Source organism: Equus przewalskii, chromosome 7 (genome assembly GCF_037783145.1).
Source record: "Equus przewalskii isolate Varuska chromosome 7, EquPr2, whole genome shotgun sequence".
Lineage (NCBI taxonomy): Eukaryota > Metazoa > Chordata > Mammalia > Perissodactyla > Equidae > Equus > Equus przewalskii.
This window is the reverse complement of record NC_091837.1, coordinates 55,410,999-55,434,773: the sequence shown is the minus strand read 5'-3', so window position 1 is coordinate 55,434,773 and position 23,775 is coordinate 55,410,999. Positions and strand designations below refer to the sequence as shown.

General features: G+C 33.9%; 1 protein-coding gene across 6 annotated transcripts in view; it reads left to right on the top strand.

The window, feature by feature from the left end:
- The window catches only part of CCDC178 (coiled-coil domain containing 178), a 394,579-nt gene that overhangs the window by 340,308 nt on the left and 30,496 nt on the right, over positions 1–23,775 (top strand). For all 6 annotated transcript variants that reach the window (XM_008518186.2, XM_070627548.1, XM_070627547.1 and 3 more), the window contains one exon: positions 22,823–22,957. In XM_008518186.2, the coding sequence (XP_008516408.2) occupies positions 22,823–22,957 (135 nt within the window). The remainder of the gene's footprint in view (positions 1–22,822; positions 22,958–23,775) is intronic.

Sequence of the window (23,775 nt, the reverse complement as noted above, 5' to 3'; positions counted from 1 at the left end):
GCAACTGGAGTGATTTCAACCCTTTCTGAACTCCTAACCCTTTCTGTATCACTCACTTGATATTTAACACACTATTTTATGTTGCTGGTCATATTTTTATGTGCACATGCCTGGCCTCTGCAGATTCTGCTCTGCTGGAAATGCACAAGCATCACATCTCATACAGCTTTGCATATCCCATGCCTCCTAATATACTTTATGCAAGTAATAGGTGGTCAGGAAATATTTATTTAAGGGAGAGACAAGACTGTGCCTCCTTGAAATGAGGAGAGAAATTTTATAGTTGATCTACTTACTCCAGCCCTTTTTAAGGTGCTTCAGTTGAGCTATGCCTGCTTCCTGGTATTAGAAGTAATCGAAGCTTAGTAACTTAGAACAACACAAACGTAGTATTTGGTTCAGGAGGTCAGAAGTCTAAAATAAGTCTCACCGAGCTAAAGCTAAAGTGTGGATGAGGCTGGTTTCTTCCAGAGGCTCCAAGAGAGAATGTTTCTTGCCTTTTCCAGCTTCTAGAGGCTGTCTGAATTCATTAGCTCATGGCCCCTTCCTCACAGTGATGTCAGCATAGTGTCATCACACCTTCGCCGCCTCTATTTTTGTTTTCACATAATTCCTCTGACTTTGATGCTCCTGCCTCCCTCTTACAAGGGCTTTTATGGTTTTATTGGGCTCACCTGGATAATCCTGGATGCTCTCCCCATCTCAATATCCTTAATATAACTATATCTTCAAAGTCCCTTTTGCCATTTAAGATAGTACAGTCACAGGATCCAAGGATTAGCATGTGGACGTCTTGGGAAAGGAAACGTGATTTACCCTACCACGGTATGCTTTGTCTTACTCTCCTACAGCAAATGCTGTTGGATCCCTACCATGGTGCTAAGCAACAAGGCTACAATTGGAAACAAAGCGAATATATCTTCAGCTCAATATGCTCAGAATCTACTGACTAAATTTGCATGTTAAGCAAGATTTATAATTCAAGGCAACACATGCTTTATTAGACGTAATATTAGACCTCTATGGGGGCGTGGAGGAAGAAGCATTTTCTTCTGCCTGGGGCAGGGAAATGCCTCAGGAAAGGCTTCTCCATAGAGTAGTGATCTCTGTTGTAATACAGGACTATATTGTACAGAGTTAACCTGTGTGTTGGTTCAACAGGCATAATAGCTAATAAAATTTTACAATGTACAATTTGTTGTAATTGAAGTGAAAAGAACCCAGCTTACTTGACACTCATTAAAGGCCTGATATTTATTAATTAAGTCCTTCAAGTAATATTTGTTAAGAAATTTCCATGCACCTGTCCCTGAATGAGATGCAGGGAATCCAAAAATGGATATCACACAAACCCAGCTGCAAGGACCTAATGGTCTAGCAGACAAAGAGTACATACAACCCACTACTATTGGTTGGTTCTTCTCATTTTTTAAGTTCTATCTTTCCTGTTCCTCAGAAGTCGCCTCATTTTTTCCCAATGTCCACTTACCTTTTCTGTCCCATTTACTCTAAGGCTGCAAAATTTTCTCAGCTGTCGTGTGACTTTTTTTTCTTACTCCCAAAGCAATCTTTAAACGTCCATGAGCCATGGTTTAAGAATGCCATGAATAGTTTTGTGTGTCAGCTTCTATGTTTTAAATTTAACCTTCCTATTTTAGGTTTGACTTGAAACTTGTATTTAGAAATATTCAGAAAGTTTATCTCATTTTACAATGTATTTCAGAAACAGCGAAATCTTATTGATTTGATAATCCCACATATCATGTAATGAGCAGAACAAGCTGTCAAAAGAACAAAGGAGTGACTAGAGCTCCACAAAGCTCATTTACTCTAAGTGAAAAACCCCACAATTGTTTGATTTGACAGTACTTATACTAACATGACAGAAAAAATGATAAAATTGGTTCAACTATTACACTTTCATTTATTCCAAGGACTATGACTAAATGTCTACATGTTGAATTTACAGCATATGTAGCCACTTTTGAGGTATCATTTGAGAAGTCTTAGAAGCTCCCATTATTTCTATGCTATTTACCATGAACACAATACGGTATCTAAAGTTCCTACTGTTAGATTTCCTCGGGAAAAGTAATTGCCGATGTCCTTTTTAAATGCATGAGATAATTAACATTAAACTCTTTGGGAGCATTGATATATGAAATAGAAAATGGTTAAGTGGACTAACTGGTTCACGTAGGGGTGTATCTTGAGATAAAAATTCAGGGGAGAGAGGGTCAAATATAGAAAAAGTTTTGTTAACAAGTGGAAGGAGATCGGAAGACCTCTTTACATAGGCTTTGAAGAACCTAATTTGGAAGCAGCCAGGGGGCAGCATGAAGACATAAGGGGCTGGTGCAAGTGCAATGGGAGACTTGAAGAGGAGGGATATTTACAAAGAAAATAAAAAGTATCTAAGTTAAAATTTGCTTAGTAACACTTTAAAAAAAAAATTCTCTAGTTTACATGAAGCCACTTCCTCCTCCAGTCTTGACATAACACCATTTTGTCTCATAAGTCTTACAGCACCATGTTTTCTATCTTCCATAACACAAAACAAATTTTGTAATTGTCTACTTATTTGTCGCTTACTCGTGGAGGCCATTTCCCCCGAAAGATTGTAAGCTTCACTAAGCATGGCTGCCCTGTACTCCTGACCATCACTGCGTCTGATGCCCTGATAATTTATAGGCACAGAATAGGTACCTAAATTAGCTGTTTAAATTATCCAGCAAATATTGATCAAGTGTAAGAGTTAAAAGTATGAGATATGAAGTCAGACAGACATGGATTTGAATCCAGGCTTTATCACTCCACAGGAAGTTATTTAATCTTGCTAAAAGTCCTTTTTCTAGCCTGTAAAATGAGAATCATAAAGGAAAACTAAGGTATTGTAAGTAAAATGTTTTGCACAGTGCCTGGCACATAGCAAAGCTTACTAAATAATACAATAATAGTAGTATTATTTAAATCAGATAATTACCCATAATCTAATGGATATAAAAGAGTATCTCGTTGTGTTATTAACTTCCATTTTCCTAGTTAATAATAAGGTGTTTGCATTTTCTTTTGTGAAGAAATGTTTTTTCCCATTTTATCATTGGATTTTAAGACTTTTTCTTTCTTGTGTTGGTATTGCTCATATATATTTAGGATATGTAGATATATCCTGGAAGCTAATATTTTGTGGTTTATGTATGTCTCAAAAATCTTTTACCAATTGTGGCTTACCTTTTTCATTCTATGGTGTTTTTTGATAAAAGAGTTCTGATGAAGTAGAATTCAAAAATCTTTTCCTGTTTATGCATATAAAGACATTTTCTTGTAATTTCTTCTAAAATTTTTAAAAATTGCCTTTCACATTCAAGTTTTTAATACATATGGAATTTATTTTTACATATAGTATGAAGACTGGATCAATTTTTTTCACATTTAGAATCAACTATCAAAATAATTAGTTTATCCATTCCTAATGGATCTGCTGTGCCAACTCTTTTATAACTCCAGGTTCAATATATGTGTGGATTTCTAGGCTCTCTACTTTGTTCTTTGATCAATATGTCTATTCCTGCTCTGAAACATACTGATTTAATTATTCTTTGTAACAAATCTTGAAATATTGAAGGGCGAGTTATTTCCAACTTGATCTCCTCCTAGAGTGTCTTGGCTAATTTTTGCTATTTGCTTTTCCAAATTAATTTTATATTCAGCTTCTTTTTTTTCCTAAGTCTCCCAAAGTGCCCTGCTGATGAGAATTGCCTTATAGCTATAGATTACTTTGCCAAGAATTGACATTATTATGACATTGAGTCTTCCTATGCATGGGCATGGTTTCTTATTTATTTTGCTCTTATTCAGTATCTTTAAAGAAGTTTTCTAAATTTTTTTGTATAGATCTTCCTCAATTTTAAAAAATATCTGTTTCAAATTACCTTATAATTTGATGCTTTTGTGAAAAAAATATAGTTTCTAACAGCTTATTTTCCATGAACAAAATTTAAATTGATTTCTAAATATTGATATTATATGCAGCCACTGGCAAATGTTTCTTTTTACTTCTTATGACTTAACAGTAAATTCTCTTGCATTGTCTACATAGATAATTAATGCCAGTTTCTTTCCTTTGATGTATATGTATTTTTTTCCGGTATATATATATATTTTTTCCTTGTCTCACTACACTATTTAGTACTCTAACACAATGTTGTATTAACAGAGGTCAACAAACTACAGCTCACTGGCCAAATCTTGGGCTTCCACCTACTTTGGTACTCCCCAAGAGCAGAGAATGGTTTCCATATTATTAAATACTTGGGGAAAAAAATCAAAGGAAGAATAATATTTCTTGACACATAAAAGTTATATAACATTTAAATTCCATAAATAAAGTTTTACTGTAATAGAGTCACACTCATTTGTTTCCATATTGTCTATGGCTGCTTTCCTGCTAAATTGACAGTTGAGTGGTTACAACAGATAGTTTGCCCCACGAAGATGAAATATTTATTATCTAATTTTTTCCAGAGAAGTTTGCCAACCCTTGTGTATAGAAACAAGATCATTGTTATTGTTGTTGTCACAAATGGGCCTTGAGTTTTTCAAATGCATTTTCTCCATCTCATAAGATAATCATATTATTTCTCTCTTTTGTTCATTTAAGGTAGTGGGTAAAATGCGTGTTCAGATTTTCTAGTAGGTTTTCTGTTTCTAGAGTAAATCCAGCCTGGTCATAGTTAGGATTTTATACATTGCCATGCTCATTTTATAAATACTTACTAAAAATTTTGCACACAAGTTTATAAGCAGAATTGGATTCTACTTTTCTATTTTTTACTGTACTTATCTGATATTAGTTTTCATGTTGTGTTGGCCTTGTAGAATGGTTTGGGATTACCTCTTTCTATTTTCTGAAAGAGTTTGCATAAGATTAGAATAAACTGCACATTTAAAACTTGGAGAAAATCTCCTATAAAATATTCAGAGTTAAGCGTTTACTCTATGAGGGTCATTTTTAACTATGGATACAATTACTTTAATAATTTTAAGACTATCTGACATTTTATTTTATCTTGAGTCAGTTTTATTAAGTTCTATTTATTAGGACTCTGTCCATTGATTTTAAATTTATTGCGTTAGATTACTCACAGTATTATTTTAATATTTTTCATCTCTACTATGTCTATCAACTTGTTTCTTTTTTAGCTCAAATATTATTAATTTTTACATTCTATTTCGTTGTGTTAGTCATGGTGGAAGTCTGTGTGTTTTATTGGTCTTTCCTAATAACTAACTCTGCCTTTGTGAAGTCTATTGTACATTTCGCTTCCATTTCAGTAAGTTATTTCCCTAAATATTTGGAGGGATTCCTTCTTCTATAGCTGAATGTTTTTATTTAAATGATAAGCTTATTAATTCCTGTCTTTCCTTATTTTATTTTATTTTTCAACTTTATTGAGGAATAATTGACAAATATAATTGTATTTATTTACAATGTACTACATAATGATACCAATACAAGCATAGAAAGTTATAAATGCCCCTCTAAGTATCATCTGCATTCTACAAGTGGGAAATTTATTTAATCAGCATTCAGTATTAAGTATTTAAAAATCTATTATGACTTGTTTTTGATTCATGTGTTATTTAGAACTATACTCATACATTTCTAAAGCTATATAGAAATTTTTATTTTGTTTGTTTTTTGATTTCTAACCTGATTGCTTTGTTTTCAAGAACATGGTTTATACCCTGTCAGCTTTGAAATGTAAGACTTGCTTTATGATCTCATAAAATTCTATACGCTTTGTGTTTTACTTTATAAAAGTTTTAAGTTTTAGCATTTTAGGTATGCTTAAAGAAGACTGTGTAATTTATACTTTTGGTCACGTGTGTATGTGCACGTGTGTTTATGTGTATATATATGCATACAAATATATATATATTTGCTAGATCAAAACTGTTAAGCCTATTAGTCATCATTATTTTAATTTTTGATTTACCAAAACATAGGGCTATGTTGAAATCTCTCATAAGTTGATACATTTTTTATTTCTATTCCTAGTGCATTAGTTCCATACAAGTGTTTAGTGATATTTATTTCTAAAGTATGTTTTTGCTTTTATATATATTGACAATTTGAGAATGCTGTTTCTCTTCAAGTCTCTTTTGCCTAATATATCCAAGATTTCACTGGGCTAGTATTTGCCTAATATATTATTTTTGATTCTTTAGTTTCAATCTTTTATATCTTTAGATTTTAGTCTGTTTCTTATAAAGTATACGTAGGCACAGACAAAATCAAGTCTTTCACCTTAAGCGATGAGTGTAATCCATATATAGTTATCGTAATCAATTATATATTTGTACCTCTTTCTATTATCTAACTTTTTGTTTTCTAATTCTCCTACTTTTTCTATTGCTTCCTTTTTCTCCCTATCTGCCTTTTTAATTTATTGAGGACTCTTTTCCTAGCTTTTTTTCTTATTTCGTTTTTATCCTCCTTTAGCTTGAAGGTCAAACTCTCTCTCTAGCATTTTATTTGGAATTTTATTCTTATTATTGTACTTGAAATGTTAACATGTAATATGCTTGATATTTTGTTTACTACAGTGCATATTTTAAGTACCATACAATACAATCAGTTAGAGCATTATAATCCAGACTACTGACCTCCAGATATTCATACAATTGTTATAAAGCATTTTAGTTTCTTTTTTCTTTTAAATTCTCACGTTAGATATTTTAATTTTTATTAGCATTGCTTATATGATTATTATTTTGCACTGACAATATTTGCTTGAATTTATCTACATGTTTATCTTTTTGTTGTTGTTCACCATTCCTCCTCGTAACTTAGATCTTCTCTCCGGGATCATTTTTCTTCTCCCTGAATTACATCCTTTCTAGTAGGAATGTAGGACATAAACTCAGTTTTAGTTTATCTAAAATATCTCTTCATTACAGTTCTTCTGACACAATACTTTTCCTGAGCCTAAACATGTATGGTGCCATGTATTTTTGCCCAGAAGTGTGCAGATGTCATTCCACTATCACATACCAAGTAACTCCTTCTTTTACATCCTTAAACATTTTGTACGTAGTTATCTCATTTCCGATATGTGTTATTGGAAGTCCTTGAAGTCTGTACTTAGTGGTTTTGGTCTGTTTTTCTGAATCTCATCCTTTCCACTGCATATTGGGAGCTCATAGATCTTCATCTCTATAAAACCTGTGTCCTGATTTAAGACTAGTTTCCTCCAAAAAATTTGCACTGGTTTTTCCTGGGAGCCAAGAGGAAAACAAAGGACTTGGGAGTCTCGAGCTCTGTTCTAGGCTTGGTCAGAGTGTGAATGCAGAGAACATCCACCCAACCTCTGGCGTTGGTGACTACTCACTGCTCAGGTTTCGCTCATGTTCCCCTGCCCATCTCTTGGGAATTCCTTTCATGTGCTTTAAAGCCATCAATGCAACACAACTATTTTTAAGAAGAATCCAGTTGTTTTAAAATTAAAACACCGTTCAGATTGTCTAGTGAACTCCTACTCTTTTTCCTACTTTTTATTTATATTTTGCCTAGTCTCAAAATACATGGAATAAATTAATTAGGTCAAAAAACCAGCAAAACAAAATACTGTCTAAAATTTTTTGGCTATAATCATTGTTAAAGAGAATGCTAAGAAGGAAAATAACTTCCAATATTAAGAATGGGTAGCTTATGCTGAATTTAAAATTCCCAAGACACAGATTCCCAGATTCGATCATATTGGTAGTTTCTTAAATTCTTCCCACTAAGTACAAAAGGAATTCACAACAGTGTGTAAATTCTAGGAGTAAATTTCAGTTTTGGATCTGGATAGCCATGTGGAAAGGTGATAAATTCTATATTAACCAGTAGTTTGTGTCCCCAAAGTTTTCACCAAAAGGGCTTAAGTAATTATGCACCCATTATAATGGCACTCAGAGGAAAAATAAAGCATGGATTCTTTTTTTTTTTTTACAGTCATCATCTCAGATTTACTTATGATTTGTTACACTTCAGAAATATTAATAGAATTGAACCCATACAAATTTTTATTTTTGAAAAGAGAGTAAAAGATAGGGAGATTAGAATCTGGCTATGTAGGAATAATATAATAGCAATTACTATTTTGGGTATACAATTTGTTAAAAGTTAATTTCTATAAGCAGAAGAGCTATTCCCAAGATCAAGAAAAATAATTTTGAGTATTACTTTTATATTTCTTTCTTAAAAAACAAATTTGCTCAGGCACATGACATATCCTTTTGTTCTGTGGTTCACAAAATGAGAGAATATTTAGTTAGTTGTCATTAAGAAAATTTGCTACGCTGTTCATCCCTCCAGGTTAGAAGATAGGGCTTAAGTTTTAGCAGGTGTTCCTTGGCTATAAACTGGTATTTTTATAAACACAAGGACAAGCATAAATTGACAACAGGGAATATCTTCCAGAACAAGCGCTGTTATATCTTAAAGTTGAGTAAGTTTTACATTACGCACTTATTCCAACCTTCCATCTGTCTTGCTAAGTTCACTCTCACTTTTGGGGCCCATGCTGTTCCTTGCTAACCTGGTCACTTTCTATGATATCTCAAACTCTGCCTGCACTTGGCCCAATTTTGTGCTTTGGATTCTTCTCCCTCAATCTTTTCCAAACTATCTGAGCTTTACCATCAAACCATTTCCTCTGGGTGGGCCATCTCTCCTTAGATGCTGTTCCCTTGCATACTATGTGAATTCAGTTGAGCTTAGTGATATTAGTTACTGCTTTCTGACTCAATTGTTATGTCCTAGGTGATAACGCCTTACCCAAAATTTTGACACTAAAATTTTAAACAGGGCACTATCAGGAGAAAGATTCCATTTTGGAGGGAAAAAGTTTAATTAATTAGTTACTTGAATAATTGAGTAAACAAAATCCCTGCTCAGTGGCATACTGGTTCAGCTACCTTTCAAAGTCACCAGACTGAAGTTTTTTCAAATCCTTCTTCCAAGTAAATTTATGTTGTGTTGTGTTTATTCTGTTGACACAAGTGACAGTAATGTGAAGTCTTTGCTAGTAATAACCATTCAAAGTTTTTCACAAACTGCTTTTGAAAGGCCCTTTGTTACACTGTAAAATAATGAACTCTGTATAAATCGAGATTTTTAGCTATAAATATAAAATTCGTTTAGTGGGAAGAAAACAAGAAGGGACTCTAGGATCAAGTTTCACCTGTTTCTCACACTAGTTGGGGAGCCTTGGGCAACTGTCCTGCCCGAACCTTGCTTCATTTGCCCGACTTCTACTGAACTTGACTCTTGCATCGCTTCTATCAGGAACCTTCCCAACTTGTGCGGGAGTCATTCGGTACTCCTCCTCTGAGAGCCTGTAGTCTGCTTTCCATTCACCTTCTACATTTATCTGTGTGCATAAAAGATTCGTTTATCTTGTATGTACCTCTGAACCACAATGAAGACAGCAACCAGCTGGCTCAGAGGATCCTTAACCCACTGGATCCAGCGCACAGGCTCTGACACAAGTGCTTTCTCTATAAAGGTCTACTTTATGACTAGCAGTAGCTGCACTGTCTTCTGCCTAGAAATGTTGTAATTATGAATGAGATAATAGAATTGGTACAGTATTTCTGTGCTGTAAAGTACTATAAAAATGTAGGGCATGATTATCAGCCAGAACCAAATATCTGAGTGTAAATATATGTATCTGTGTCTAAATATGGTAGGAACTAATTTGTTAAGATGACATTAGTTTTAAATTTATAATAAATAAATATAGACTAGAAACCTATATCTGCACAAACTGTGACAAAACGGTGAAGTAAACAAAATAAATTTGATAAAAATCTTCTTAAACTATTGTGGAAGTAAACCATCTTTTAGAGTACAAATTCTTCAGTTGTTTGTATGTATACCTCATTGATGTTGACAAATATTCTTACCTCTTCATTACTCTACATTTGTGCAGAGCCTCCATTTAAAAGAAATATTCACAGTCTCTTGAAATTTTGAAGACATCGCCATGCTTTCAAAAACTGCAGAACCCCCATCTTAACTACGGAGTCTTCTCCCTCCCTTCTGATCTCAGCTGGTGTATCACAGGGATCTCGAGACACTCAATTCCTACCACTATTAGAAAACTTAGCATTTGGCCTTAATTATGCATTAATTTTATCCTCTAAAGTCAAAATGGTAACTTTTTAAATAGTGGTAGGAATCCATGGGGAGGAGGGAGCAAAGGATCCAGTTGAAAAATACTTAAAAGCTAGAATTAATGGAACTTAGTGAGTGAATGGACAAGGAGAGATGTGGGTGAAGGAAGTGAGCATGACTCCATGTTTTCTGGCTTGGGCAACAAGTGAATGACAGCATCTCATTCTAAATCATAGGACCCTAGGAGAGAAAGCAGGAAGGATGAGAAGATTCCTGGACTCAACGGACTCATCTTTGAGCTTTAGCCTTGAGGTCACATTGGATAGATAGGGAAGAGTGTCCAGTAGTTAATGATAAACATCAATCAAGATTAGAGATGTCTGTTTTGCAGATAAAGACACCATCATTTGGGCTGTAGTTTAAATTATGGGAGTGCCTGAGATTGCTCATGGAGAGGATACAAAAGAGAGAATTAAGGGCAGAACCGTATGAATCACTGAAGTTTAGTGGTAGCAAAGGGAGAATAACTGGCAAATGAGACTGAGAAGGAAGTGTAGAACAATAAAAGGTAATCAAGAATAAAGTCAAAGAAGGAAAGACTTTCCAGAAGTAGTAAGAGTTTAGCTATATCATATCCATGAAAATTTGCATTATTTTGCAGATTTTCTTATTGTCAAAATCCTTCTAGCCCCAGGTCAGTAACAAGAAAGTAAGATGGGAATAAAGTCATGACTTTTGCATTCTAAATGTAGTTCATAAAGTTCATGCTTATCTCACCCCTGATTTCCATAGCTGTAGACTAGTTTGTTTCTGCCCCAGGCTTTGCCACATTACATGATTGTGCTGCATATTTTCTTTACACTTGCACTTGAATTTTTGCAAATAGTTTAAAACAAATAACTTCAGAAACATTTATGTCTACTTGTGTGTAAAATAAATATATTTTAGAAATATAGAACATACTCTATTTCTTCTTGCAAATTTGAAATAAACCAGTGAGCTCTATAATTAACCATTTTTGATATAATGATTTTATTGTGAATTAATTTTAGGTAAATGTGATTTTTAAAGCATCTTTTTGATTCATTTGCATTGAAACAAGGGGGTCCCAGAATATTGTAAAGATATACTGTGGGTAATCATCAAAGAAAATTGTTAAACCACAGCTCATAAATGAACACCAAAAGAGGCAGCTTAGGGCATTCATTTGGCCACATTTTAAAACCAAGGGATTTAATTAACTCTTGGGCCAATGATTGACAAGCAGGCAAGGAAGTGGACATCTTAAGAATATGTTCATCTCTGAAACATAGTGGCAGCATAACCTTCTGTTTTTAGATTTCATGTAATTTCATTTTCAACTGTTTTTTGAAACAATTATTCATTTGAGCAATATTAGACTGTTTCCTTGTGAGGATATTTCTATTACAGAATTTTTTTATTTGTTTGATTCCTGACTAAATATCTTTTTTTAATTCACAGAGAATAATAAATTTAGAATTAAGAATATATTTTCATTCATTTCTTTCTTTTTGGACCATTCATGGGATTTGTGTGTAAAATTTAGTAATTTAAGTGAACAAAATATCTATACTCTTATCTTTAAATTTTTTTAGTCAAATATCCATCAGAATTCAGTAATTTTATTCCAGACCCAGATATCTACGAAACTAAGAAGTCTGTGCATTTTGCAGCTTATTACTACTATTAAATATGTAAAAATGTTAGATTAATTACTATATGTTGTATGTCATAGTATGTTTTATAATTGTAAAGTTTACAAAAGAAATATGTTTGCATATTTGTATAAAGTGATGGTCTTGATCTTTAATTATTCGCTACAAGAATTAGTAATGTCTGTTATGGATCAGCTTTCTTTCTCTCTTGCCATCAGAGTTTTTACATATGAGCAGAGGTCAAAACACAGAATTTTAAAATGTCTTATTCTTCATATAATTAGAAAATAGAGTAGCTCTTTATTGATTTCCTTAAGGTCGAGCTCTACATTTGGGATTGCGTGTGAGTTCTATTTTTTTAAGTATACCTAAGCAATTGACAAAAGAGATTTCCAGAAATGAGCGATGTGATCTTTAACACCAGTCTGTGGAACGGATTTGATGATAAAGAAATATCTCATTACTTTTGAGATTTGTATATTGTACATGTGTAGCTTGGAAACTGAGTACTATAAAAAGATCGGTATTAACTGGATTTTGTATATCTGTCATTCCTGCAGTGCCAAAAATCTGTGGAGTAGTTTGTAATTGCCATTGTTTGGGTTATTAGAATAAACAGAACTGATAAGGCTTATGCTATTTGCCTTGCGAGCTGCACTTCAGATCACTCTGGTGAATTAAAATTGCATGCACATATCTTTGCTTATCAGTTTTATTTATCTGTCAGAAGTAGAGAAAGCAGTGTGCTTTCATTATGTGAGACCTTATAATAAGCAGGTCAGAAATTATAATCGTTATTTTAATATTCTGGTGCAAATGAATGACTGTATGTGTGTTTATCTATCTATATTCATCTAAAATATACCCCTATAGGAAAATACTGTTGTTTTTTTCCATATGGTCTTTATCATATTTTGACAAAGCTTTAAATATGATTTTAATTGGATTACCTAAGGTACAAATGCAAATCTGCAGAATACAGCATGTTTTTTCTCTCCTTTGTCAAAAACGCATAATTTTTTTCTTAGAGTTACTTCTACAGTTGGACTATTTTGACTATGTTTATCGATAGGAAATACAAGCAGATTATCTGAAATGCTTTAATTTTCTCCCAAAGTAAAAATTCTTCATTATATTTCTACCCTTAGACTGCAGGCTTCTCACCTATGAAATTCTAAGCTCTCTAGCAGTCACATCAGATGAACTTTCAAATTTTCAGTTATCTGTGAATACCATGCATACACAGGTACCTCCTTCAGAAATCCTGTATCCTCCAACAATTGTCACCATCACATGCCCACTTGCAATTCCCACCTCAGAGTACTGGGAAGTGATTTTTACCTCGAGAATTTGGAACGTCCCGCACCTCTCGCATTTGCCCTACATGTTGTATCAGTGAGGGTTGTTTATTGCAGTGATTCTGTTAACTTCTGTTTGAATGTTGTAGCTAATGGATTTTTCATGTTGTGTGAAGAGAAATTCTGTTTTCTTAAACTACCATCCAGGTTTTATAAAAATGTTTTTCCTCCAAAAAACTATAAATGAGGGATTGTTAAAAAATATGTCTCATATAGTCAAATCTACAGCAGTTGAACAGTTTCATTAGTCCATTGATGAATAAATCATTATTCATAGACAAAGAACTTTGAGTGCTGCCCGTGAACTGTCACTCCTGCCTGTTAGCATTACCTTTGTATTTTAATGGACTTCTGTGTTTTCAGTATCAACTGGTCTTTGTTTTCTGGCAAAACAATTTATAGTTCATTTTCAGATAACTATACATATGGCATTTGTATTTTAATTAAAAAGACTGTTGTTATGTCTGATTCTTATAAGCAGGAATTCATTATAAGGACACTTCTCATTTCCTTGAAATGTTCCCTTCCCTTTTTTCCAGGGCTCTTAAATTGCAAAAACCAGTTAAATTATGTGCTTTGGGGAGTTAATTTTGGGCACCATATGTCTCTAAAAATGATTTAATTTTATCTAACGCATGTTTGCAATGATATTTATGTCTGTAATGCACAGAGAAAATTTAAGGAATTTTTTTAAAGAAAAAACACACTAGTCTACTATTGTTTCAACACAGTAACATCCAATGTGTGTATAAACTTAACAAAAAATTCTGTTTATTTAGATTAATGTTTTTAATATCTGAGCTCTATTGTTGCCTTTTGAAACTTAGTAAAGCATCTTTATGACACCAACATGGCTGATATAAAAATGTTACTGCCATTACTCTTATTAGGGATCTGATCTTATGATTTGAGAATGTTAGAAATTTAAATCACAAAAAAGAATTAATTGTAGTCTAAGGACAAATTTGAGGGAATTATGAACAACTTTCTCCAAAACTCTACTAATCAGTTCACATATCTGTATGCTCTTTCAAACGGATGGACTGCCAATCCTCCCCTAATGCTAGCAAATTCAAATTCTCATGAAAATACATTACACATGTCTATCTTCAATTTAGTATGAAATAAATTATAAAGTTACTACTCAACAATTAAATTAATTATGTGAGCAGAGTGGAAGGAAATATCAAAAATTTTAGACAATTTATGAAACCGCTGGAAGTAGTTCTTTCCTTACTGAGGTAAACTCTGTTAATACTTTGGATAGTTCTTTTATCAAAGGTAAGATCACACTTAGTGAATACATAACAATCTTGCTGTACAAAAAAGCCATTTTTATATTTTAGCAGAGGCTCAAGGGTGATAGGATATCTTTTTAAACCAGATTATAATAAATTCTCTAAAAGAAAATAATTCTGACCCAGAGGCCAGCACTGTGGCCAAGTGATTGGGTTCACACATTCTGCTTCAGCGGCCTAGGGTTTCACTGGTTCAGATCCTGGGTACCGACCTACACACTGCTCAAGCCATGCTGTGGCAGCATCCCACATATAAGAACTAGAATGACTTACAACTGGGATACACAACTATGTCCTGGGGCTTTGGGGAGGAAAAAAAAAAAGAGGAAGATTGGAAGCAGATGTTAGCTCAGAGCCAATCTTCATCACCAAAAAGCATACCTTAAAAATAATAATAATAATAATAATTCTGAGCCACAAAATGTGGAGGATTCCTTTCTTGCAGAGATGTCAGCTTAACCTAGAGTTGTTTTTTTTAAATAAAACAGCTAAACATACAGTAAGTTACAGAGTTATGTGTAAGCTATAATGAAGTAAATAAGTTTCATGATAAATTTCTATGTACCTTTACCAGCTTGGTAAATCTTGGCATGTGCCATATTTGCTTTGGATGTTTGAACAAGCACAGATACACTCAAAACCCTCTGTCTCTCTATTCCTAATATTATTTCCCTCCTCATTTTTTGGAGTTAACCACAAGCCTTCTTTTAGTGTTTATCATTCCATCTGTGTTTTTAATACTACTTTAATGTAGTAATTCACTTAAAATATAAAAATAAATGAAAATTAGTTTTCATTTTTATTTATATAAAATATGTTATACCATACATACTTATATGTTATATGCAACTACTGTATGTAAATATATTATACTATGCATATCACTTACAATATTAGTGTATTTATTTTAAATGCTAGTGTTTAAGGTATGAACATACCACAATGTGTTTTTCATTACTCAGATGTAGACTATTAGATTGTTTGCAAATTTTCATTATTGCAAGCAATGCCGTAAATGAGTATTATTTCATATGTTTCCTGGAGAATATATTATGATAGTTTTTTGAGAGCAGTATCGCTCGGACTTCAGCATGCATGAGATCACCTGGAGGTCTTAAAACACCAGTTGCCGGGCCCCAGAATTTCTGATTCAGTAGGTCTGAATGACTATATTTCTAACAACTTCTGATCCTTGGTGGTACTGACCCTGGGTGGTACTGAGCCTGCTGGTCTTGAGAACTGCTGGTCTAGATTTAAATATAACTGCTGGACCAAAGGGAAACTACATCATCAACTTCAATACAAAATGCCAATTACTCTCCAAAGTCTCTGTGTCAAATTATACACAAATTCGAACTGTGTATGAGAATTCAGTTTTTTCCATATCTTTACCAACAATTGGTATGGGTAGTTTTTTAAAATAACTGCCAATTGGATGAGTGTGAAGCATATTTTCTGCTATTGAGGTTGAACACGTTTTCAAATGTTTAAAGACCAAATAGCTTTCCTTTTCTGTGAATCACGTTTTTGTTTCATTTGCCCATTTTTCTGGCATATTGCTTGTATTGTTTCCTTATTGGTTTACAGGGGCCCTTTCTGTTGAAGAAATTAATCCTTGTCAGCTACAAGTGTTGTTAATATCTTCTCTAAACCTGTGGTTTATTTTGTTACCCTGTTTAATTTTTTTAATTTTAATCTGATTAAATTTGCCAATTCTTTCCGTTAGAATTTTATTTTAATATTTTATTTTAAAATTCTTCCCTTGCTAAAGGTCATAAAGTTACTCTGTCATATTTTCTTCCAAAGATTTTAAAGTTTAGCTTTTCTCATTTCAATCCACCTTGCTTTTATTTTAGTGGATGTTGTAAGTTTAGATCCCTGTATGGGGAAAACCAATTTTGCCATCCTTTCCCCAATGATTTGAATGCTATCTCTCTCATATTTCAAATTTCTGTATTTCATATGAATGCTTCTGTTGTTTAGCTCTCTTTTCTGATCAAATTTGGTTTATCCATTCCAATGCTGATATTACTCTATCTTAGCTCCTACAGCTTTAAGGCAAGTGTTGTATATTGCATGTCAAATTCTTTGAGCTTATTCTCCTGTTTCACAACTGTCTTAGCTATTCCCAGTCCTTTGTTCTTCCATATGAATTTTAGATCAAGTTTCATGAAACCTGATGAGACTGTAGACTACTTTGGAAAAAACTGACATGTCTGTGACACTCTTTTTCCCATTTGTCAACACATTATATCTCCCCATTTATTCAACCCTTACTTTCCATTTTTCAAAAATGTTTTTTAACTTTCTCTATAAAATCCTGCATATTCTTTAATAGATTGAAACCTAGGTACCTTATATTTTATGTTGTGATTATGCATGGAATTTTTAAAGTTACAGTTCAAAATTGATTATTACTGCTTCTTTAAATGTTATTGATTTTTTGCAGTGCTGACCTTGTAGGCAAAAAAATTCCTGAACTCTCATTACCTCCTATTGTTGGTTTGTAGAGCCTCTTTTTTTTTTTAATTGAGGCAATTTTATTATTTTTTTGGTGAGGAAGATTGGCCCTGAGCTAATATCTGCTGCCAATCTTTCTCCTTCTTCTGTTTCTGCCCAAAGCCCCAGCACATAGTTGGATACCCTAGTTGCAGGTCATTCTAGTTCTTCTATGTGGGATGCCACCACAGCATGGCTTGATGAGTGATGCATTGGTCTGTGCCGAGGATCCAAACTGTCGAACCCTGGACCACTGAAGCAGAGTGCACTAATTTAACCACTTGGCCACAGGGCCAGCCCCTGAAGAGCCTCTTGAATTTTCTATCTAGACATTTTTCCTAACTCTTATACCAATCTTTTTTCTTTTGTTTTCTTATTGCTTTGGCCAGTAGGTGCAGTAAAATTTTGAATAGAAGTGTTGATTCCTGATACCCTTACTTTATTTTTCCTGACATTCATGAGAATGTTCATAAAGTTTTTCTATTTAGTAAAATATTTGTTGGAAGTATATTTTTAGTAAAATATTGTTTGCTTCATGCTCTTTATCAACTTAAAAAAATTTTCTTCAGTTCCTATTCCTAGTTTGCCAAGATAATTTTTTCATTATTGATGGTTTTTGTTTGGTGTTGATTCACATTCTTCTTAAGTGGATAATTATTTTTTCTTTGACATATTGATGTATTACATGAAAATATTTGTTGAATAATTAACCATTTTTAGATTTCTGGAACTATTAAATTATAGTTCCTTGGCACTATCTTCAATTAAAATAATAAGCTCCTAGATGGTTCAAACTATATTGTATCAATCAATACGTATTTATTAATCACCCTCTTATTACTAATAAATCATTTTCAATTTCAGTCTTAAACTCAACAGTGACTTAGGAGAGCACTTTACTTTCCAGTGAGAAGATATGGGTAGTAAATTATTTCCTTGCTAGGCAAAGAGAGGAAGACAGTTAAGAACCTTTTGTTAAATATTGCTGCATAACAAGTTGTCCCAAAATTTAGCAACTTAAACCAAGAAACATTTATTGTCTCCCAAAGTTTATGAGACTCAAGAATCAAGAGCTGCTTAGGTAGGTAATTTTGGCTCAGGGTCTCGCACAAGGTTATGATCCAGCTGTTGGCGGGGGAGGCAGTCACCTGAAGAGGCTGGAGAATCTGCTTCCAAGATCATGGACACGGCTGTTGGCAGAAAAATCTTCAGTTCCTCGCCATGTGGGTCTTTCCACAGAGCTGTTCCCACAACAGGGGAGCTGGCTTCTCCCAGATCACATGATCTGAGAGAATTATAGAGAAAGAAAACTCAGCACAGAAGCCATAGGTGTGTGTGTGTATGTGTGTTTCTTGGAAGTGGCATACTATCACTTCTGCCATATTCTGTTCTTTATGAGAAAGTCACTAAGTCCAGCCCACACTCAAGGGGAGAGGAATTCTGCTTCACTTCTTAAAGGGAAGATTAGCAAATAACTTGAGGGCCTGTTTTTAAAGTCACTCGTATGAACACATTTTTTTTCCTCTGACAAGTAGCAAATATGCTTCAACTCTGTTTTACCCCATTCTTCCATGCTGTGCCCCAATTGTCTCCTTTGAGCTAGGCATAGTAAGGCTTTACTTTATTCTTGTGTCCTCTATAATGTAAAGCAGACAACTGAATGCTCCAACCTGGCCCTGGAAAATACCTGAAAAGTTGATGCTTTGGAATTTCTAATTTTAATGTTGAGAATACGGGAATGGTGTAAGGTGATACTTTGGTATGAATTTGATTATACCTAGCCCTAATGTTTCAGGAACTTGGAATATCAAATGGTGTTATTTTGTTCTTAGCATATTATAATGTTTTACATGTGTAACAGCAAGAAAATAATATAAATCTAAACCCACATAATTAGAGGTTTTGTGTGTTGTAATATATGTATTATAACATTTAGTATTAAGGCAGGTTTATGTGATATATAGAAGTCAGCAATTATCAGGAATTTATATAGGCAATCAAAATAACTTGGATTAATTAGGCCTGGCCCCGTGGCATAGTGGTTAAGTTGGCGTGCTCTGCTTCAGTGGCCCAGGGTTTGCGAGTTCTGACCCTGGTCACAGACCTACACATCACTCATCAAGCTATGCTGTGGAGGTGTCCTACATACAAAATAGAGGAATACTGGCACAGATGTTAGCTCAGGGACAATCTTCCTCAAGCAAAAAGAGGAATAACAGTAATAGATGTTAGCTCAGGGCCAATATTCCTCAACAACAACAAAATAATAATAACTTAGATTAAAACAGAATCCATATAATTTAGTGTATTAAAATAGAAAAATGGAGAATCTTTTATTCTTGAAAGTGACAACATTAACTTACTATTTTACTGTCAAGGAGTGGCAAGCTTTAAAATATTAATAAATATCATAGAAACCCAGGCAAATTTAATCAGAAGATATTTTTACCAAATGTATAAATGTGTATTGTGCAATGCTCACAAATGTACATTGTAGACAATGCTCACGTTGATGTAGGATCACCAACTCTCTATATCTTACTACACCATGTCAAAATGGACATTGACCAATTTTTCTCTTCATGAATAGGTACATAGTGATCATTATCTCAAAAGAAGAATCAATGAATTCTATCTTTGGCCTCCATTCAGCAGGGAACTCACAAAGCAAGTACTAAAGCCAAGTTTACTAAGTCTACTACAAATTCAAACTGATGGGAAACCATTGTCAGAAAACTCTTCCATTCCTTCTGGCCATTTTAAATGGGTCTGAGCACACACCAGCTGCTTTCTGATTCAGCTTTCCTGATACAGTTGAATATCCTTACTTTCTCTTCATATCCAAAATGACGGCCATGGAGCTGAGGATCCTTTTCCAAAAGGACTCTTTTCCTGTGCTAATATGCTCCTCCTTAGTTTTCTGAGAATATATCCATTCTCTTCCAAAGTCCTTGCAACATTTATTTGGGGCTAAGCAGCAGTCCAGCTCATCTATCAATGTCTCTAAATTCCAATCTTACTTCTAAGTCCATGACAAGTCCTCGAGTGCCCTTGCTATCACCCACCCACTGTGTTTGTGTCTCTCACTGTCCTCTTTCGTTTCTCTACCACTTCCTCCCTCATCCCACCTCACCTTTCTTAAAATCTGAATGAGAGCACAGGAATGTGACATTTCAGGAATAAATGATTACATTTCAGGAATGCAATCATTGGAGTGTTTCATTCCAGAAATACTGGGCTAATTGAGGTTAGAGAGATCAAAAAACATTCCAGTTCCTTTGGTTTTCCAACCTAAACTTTGCATCCACCTGAAGGACTTTTCCGCTTACAATTCTCCCTCTCTCTTTAATTTTTCCTTTACATATTTTCGCGGCTTTTCCATTTACTTGGTTTATTTTTCTCTTCTACCACTAATTAGTAACTTCCTGAAAGTCTTACTCATTTCTTCACTTTTGCCACTAAAATTTTACCAGTTCACTTTATTCAGTTAATTTTAATAAATATTTACTGAATGATCACTGTCTGCTGACATCTCACATCTTAATTGGGCTTTTATCATAAACATTTTCTAAAATACTTGTCATCGTGGCCAGCTCTTAGATTAAATCAACTCTTCTTCCCAGTGTCTTAAATATTTTCCCGTATATATTATTATTGATCATTTTATTGTCTTTAATGTGCATATGTGTGTGTGTATATATATATATGTGACTTTTATTGAATGCTGATTCTTCTCTCTTTAAGAATTCCTTCAGTTTTTCCATTTCCTGGTTCTTCTTTTTCCAAAGGACTATTAGCTATAGATTTCCCAAAAAAGCTAATTTTTCAGATATTGCTCTTTCTTAGTTGTTATTTAAGGACTTTCTCTAGTGAAGTAGATTCAGTTAACACTTGTATATGGACTAATTTAGGGCCTTTGTGGCTACTTCAAGTTAGACTGCAGAAACGCGAATGAAACAGACTTCTTGTATACAGTTGCTTCTTGTCATTTAAGATATGGACGTGGGAAATACTACCATTCAGTTCGCCTTGGTTGAGGAGCTCCCACTTGTAAAACCTTCCACACGTTGAAGAGCTCCTGCTTGTAAAAAAAATTACCTTCACTTTAATTCCTCTAAAACTCATGTTCCCTTATTTGCCTTTTGTCATATTTGTGGATATCATAATAACAGTATAATATATAGACTAACGTGTCCTAATATCTTAATGAGTATATCAAGATACAGCATACCCTCCCCCCACTGTCAGAGTTGACAGAAAAAATTATTTTAATATTATTTTAAAATTATTAAAATATTGTATTTAAATATTTATTAAAACTTTTCCGGAAAAATTTAATACTGGCAGATTTTCTCTACAAAAAGCGATGCTGGACTCAATAGTCTAAATTATTTGAAAGCCCATAAACTAATTCCAGGTAATGTATTTCAGCATTTACCAAACTGAAATATCTATAGTTTTCAAGATTATTTTTCTTCCTAAGTTAACCAATTAACCAAGAATAGAGGTTTAATTTTTCTGTGGACTTACATGAATACCTATGTGTTGCTTATTATAATTCATAGTGAAGATGATGATAAACAATTCACATGCAACACCAGGGAGCTATTTTAAAAATTGCTACCTTCAAGTAAACTTTTTTATTGAAATATGCATACAGAAAAGTTCATAAGTGATGCATGCACTGTTTGATGAAGTTTTGCAAAGCATCTCTTGCATGTAAGCAGTACCCAGATCAATAAATGGAACACAAAATAGCCATATTCATGACATGTTTTTATTCTGTCATGCAGAAATGTTTGATACAAAATCTTTGGTGATTATATTTCCATTCTGCAAAATAAGCTAAAAAGAAGTCAACATAAACAATTACCCACATTACCAAAAATCAAAAGAGGTTTCAGGGATGGAACATATCATATGTAAATGTTGTTTTAATGTGATTTTTACCATTAATTTTTATGAAGTTAATTTCTTTGAATATAATCTAATTATAACAATTCTGTATGGTATGGCTTTGCTAACTACTGACGGGAAAATGTACATTGTCTTGGTCAAACTTCTACGGTGTTTCTTTTGTTTGGTTTATATTAAACTTCCAAAAGGCACAGAATGCCTCACAGAAGTCTTTTTTCCGTACAGATTCAGTATTAAACATGTCCCTTCTCAACGTCGCATCCACTGTACTTTAGTGCAGTAAGATCTTTCCATGTCACACAGTCAGAGGGAGGTAGATTAATAGGGAGTTCTAGCTGGAAATTTCTTCGATGTTATTGTTCTCCCTCAGCAGTTGATGGCTAAGTTAATTCTCTTTAGTTTTGTCACGCTCTAAAGCACACATTGCCAAGCAATGGTAAGCTTTATGAGGAAAAAAAGACGCAACGGTGTCCATCAAAGTCTTAAAGTTGCGTTTTTAAACTTTGGCTTGACCTGATGTGCCATTCAAAAAAGCTTCAAAAGATTATTTTTTTCAAGAAAGGTTCAATATGTCCCGAGGCTATCGGTTTTGAGTTAAACTGGGTGAAGTAGAAATATTTTACTCATCAGCTTTGCAGTCACAGAGTTTGCCTCAGCTAGAACAAAACTGCTGAGGCATTTAGAGAAAATTAACCCCCCATCCTGGCGGCCAGATGTGACTGGTTTCTGACGAATGCACATGAGTGGGCTGAAAAATCAAGAGACTGTGAAATTCCTGTCAGGTCCGTACAGTGCAGAATGGGCTATTGACTGCTTTCTATATTTCCCTCCATCATTCTTCTTGAACACTGCCATTAATTTCCTCTCCTACTCTGACTTGTGTTTTTTCCCCCTCCCTCTTCCCTTTAGCTCTGTCAGCTGCAAAGAAGGATACACAAGGTGTGGCAGGAGCACTTCAAACTGGTGGTCCTCTACAGCCAGAGGAGGCTGGCCAAGTTCCAGACAGACTCTCAAGAGAGTATTCAGGAAATATTAGCTGTGCAGGTAGGTGATTGCAGGGAAGTGGGAAAGATCATTCTGATCTAGATTGAAAAGCAAATGATGGGTAGTGTGATGAAGCATTAAAACCATATCCCATCAGAGTTTTATAAATTTTTAACCTCTTTAATAAACTGGAATTGCATGAAGGATGAATTCAGTAAGTTAGCATATATACCATGCATACTTTGGGGGAAAAGGGAGATTGGACTTATTTCTCACAAACCTCACAACAGATTTTTATAAATACATTTGGTATAAATATATATTTTCAGATCTTCAGGTTTTACAGATGACATTCAGCTGTTTAAAAAATGTTATCAACAGTTGCCTTGTGTTGCTTTTGTGTGAAATCTACTTCAGTGAAAATGACACTCTTATATTTATTTTATTTAACTGTTTTCTTTCCCCTTCCCTTTTCAAGAGGTCGGTCCTCCCAAGCAGATTTGGGGATGACTTTATTTGAAAAATAAGCAACATGGGGTTAGAATGTAGCTGTGGTTCCAGATGTATATGAAATTTTACACCTATCTCTGTAAAAACTTTTAGTGGATCAATTGTCTTTATTGTAAGACTTTGATCTATTTTAGAAACCCATATTAACGATGCGAAGACTAGTATCTGAAAATTACTTAAATTTTTTCGAATTAATATTTTGCTAATTGAAATGTTTCAATATGTATAAAACATGACCTCCCAAAGGAAGACACACACCACCTTGTTCTATTAAAAAACAAAAAATACAAGTACCTGTTCTATAAAAGACAAAAATAATGACATATGCTCTTTAAAGCCATAATTTTCATTAACTTGCAGCATAAAGC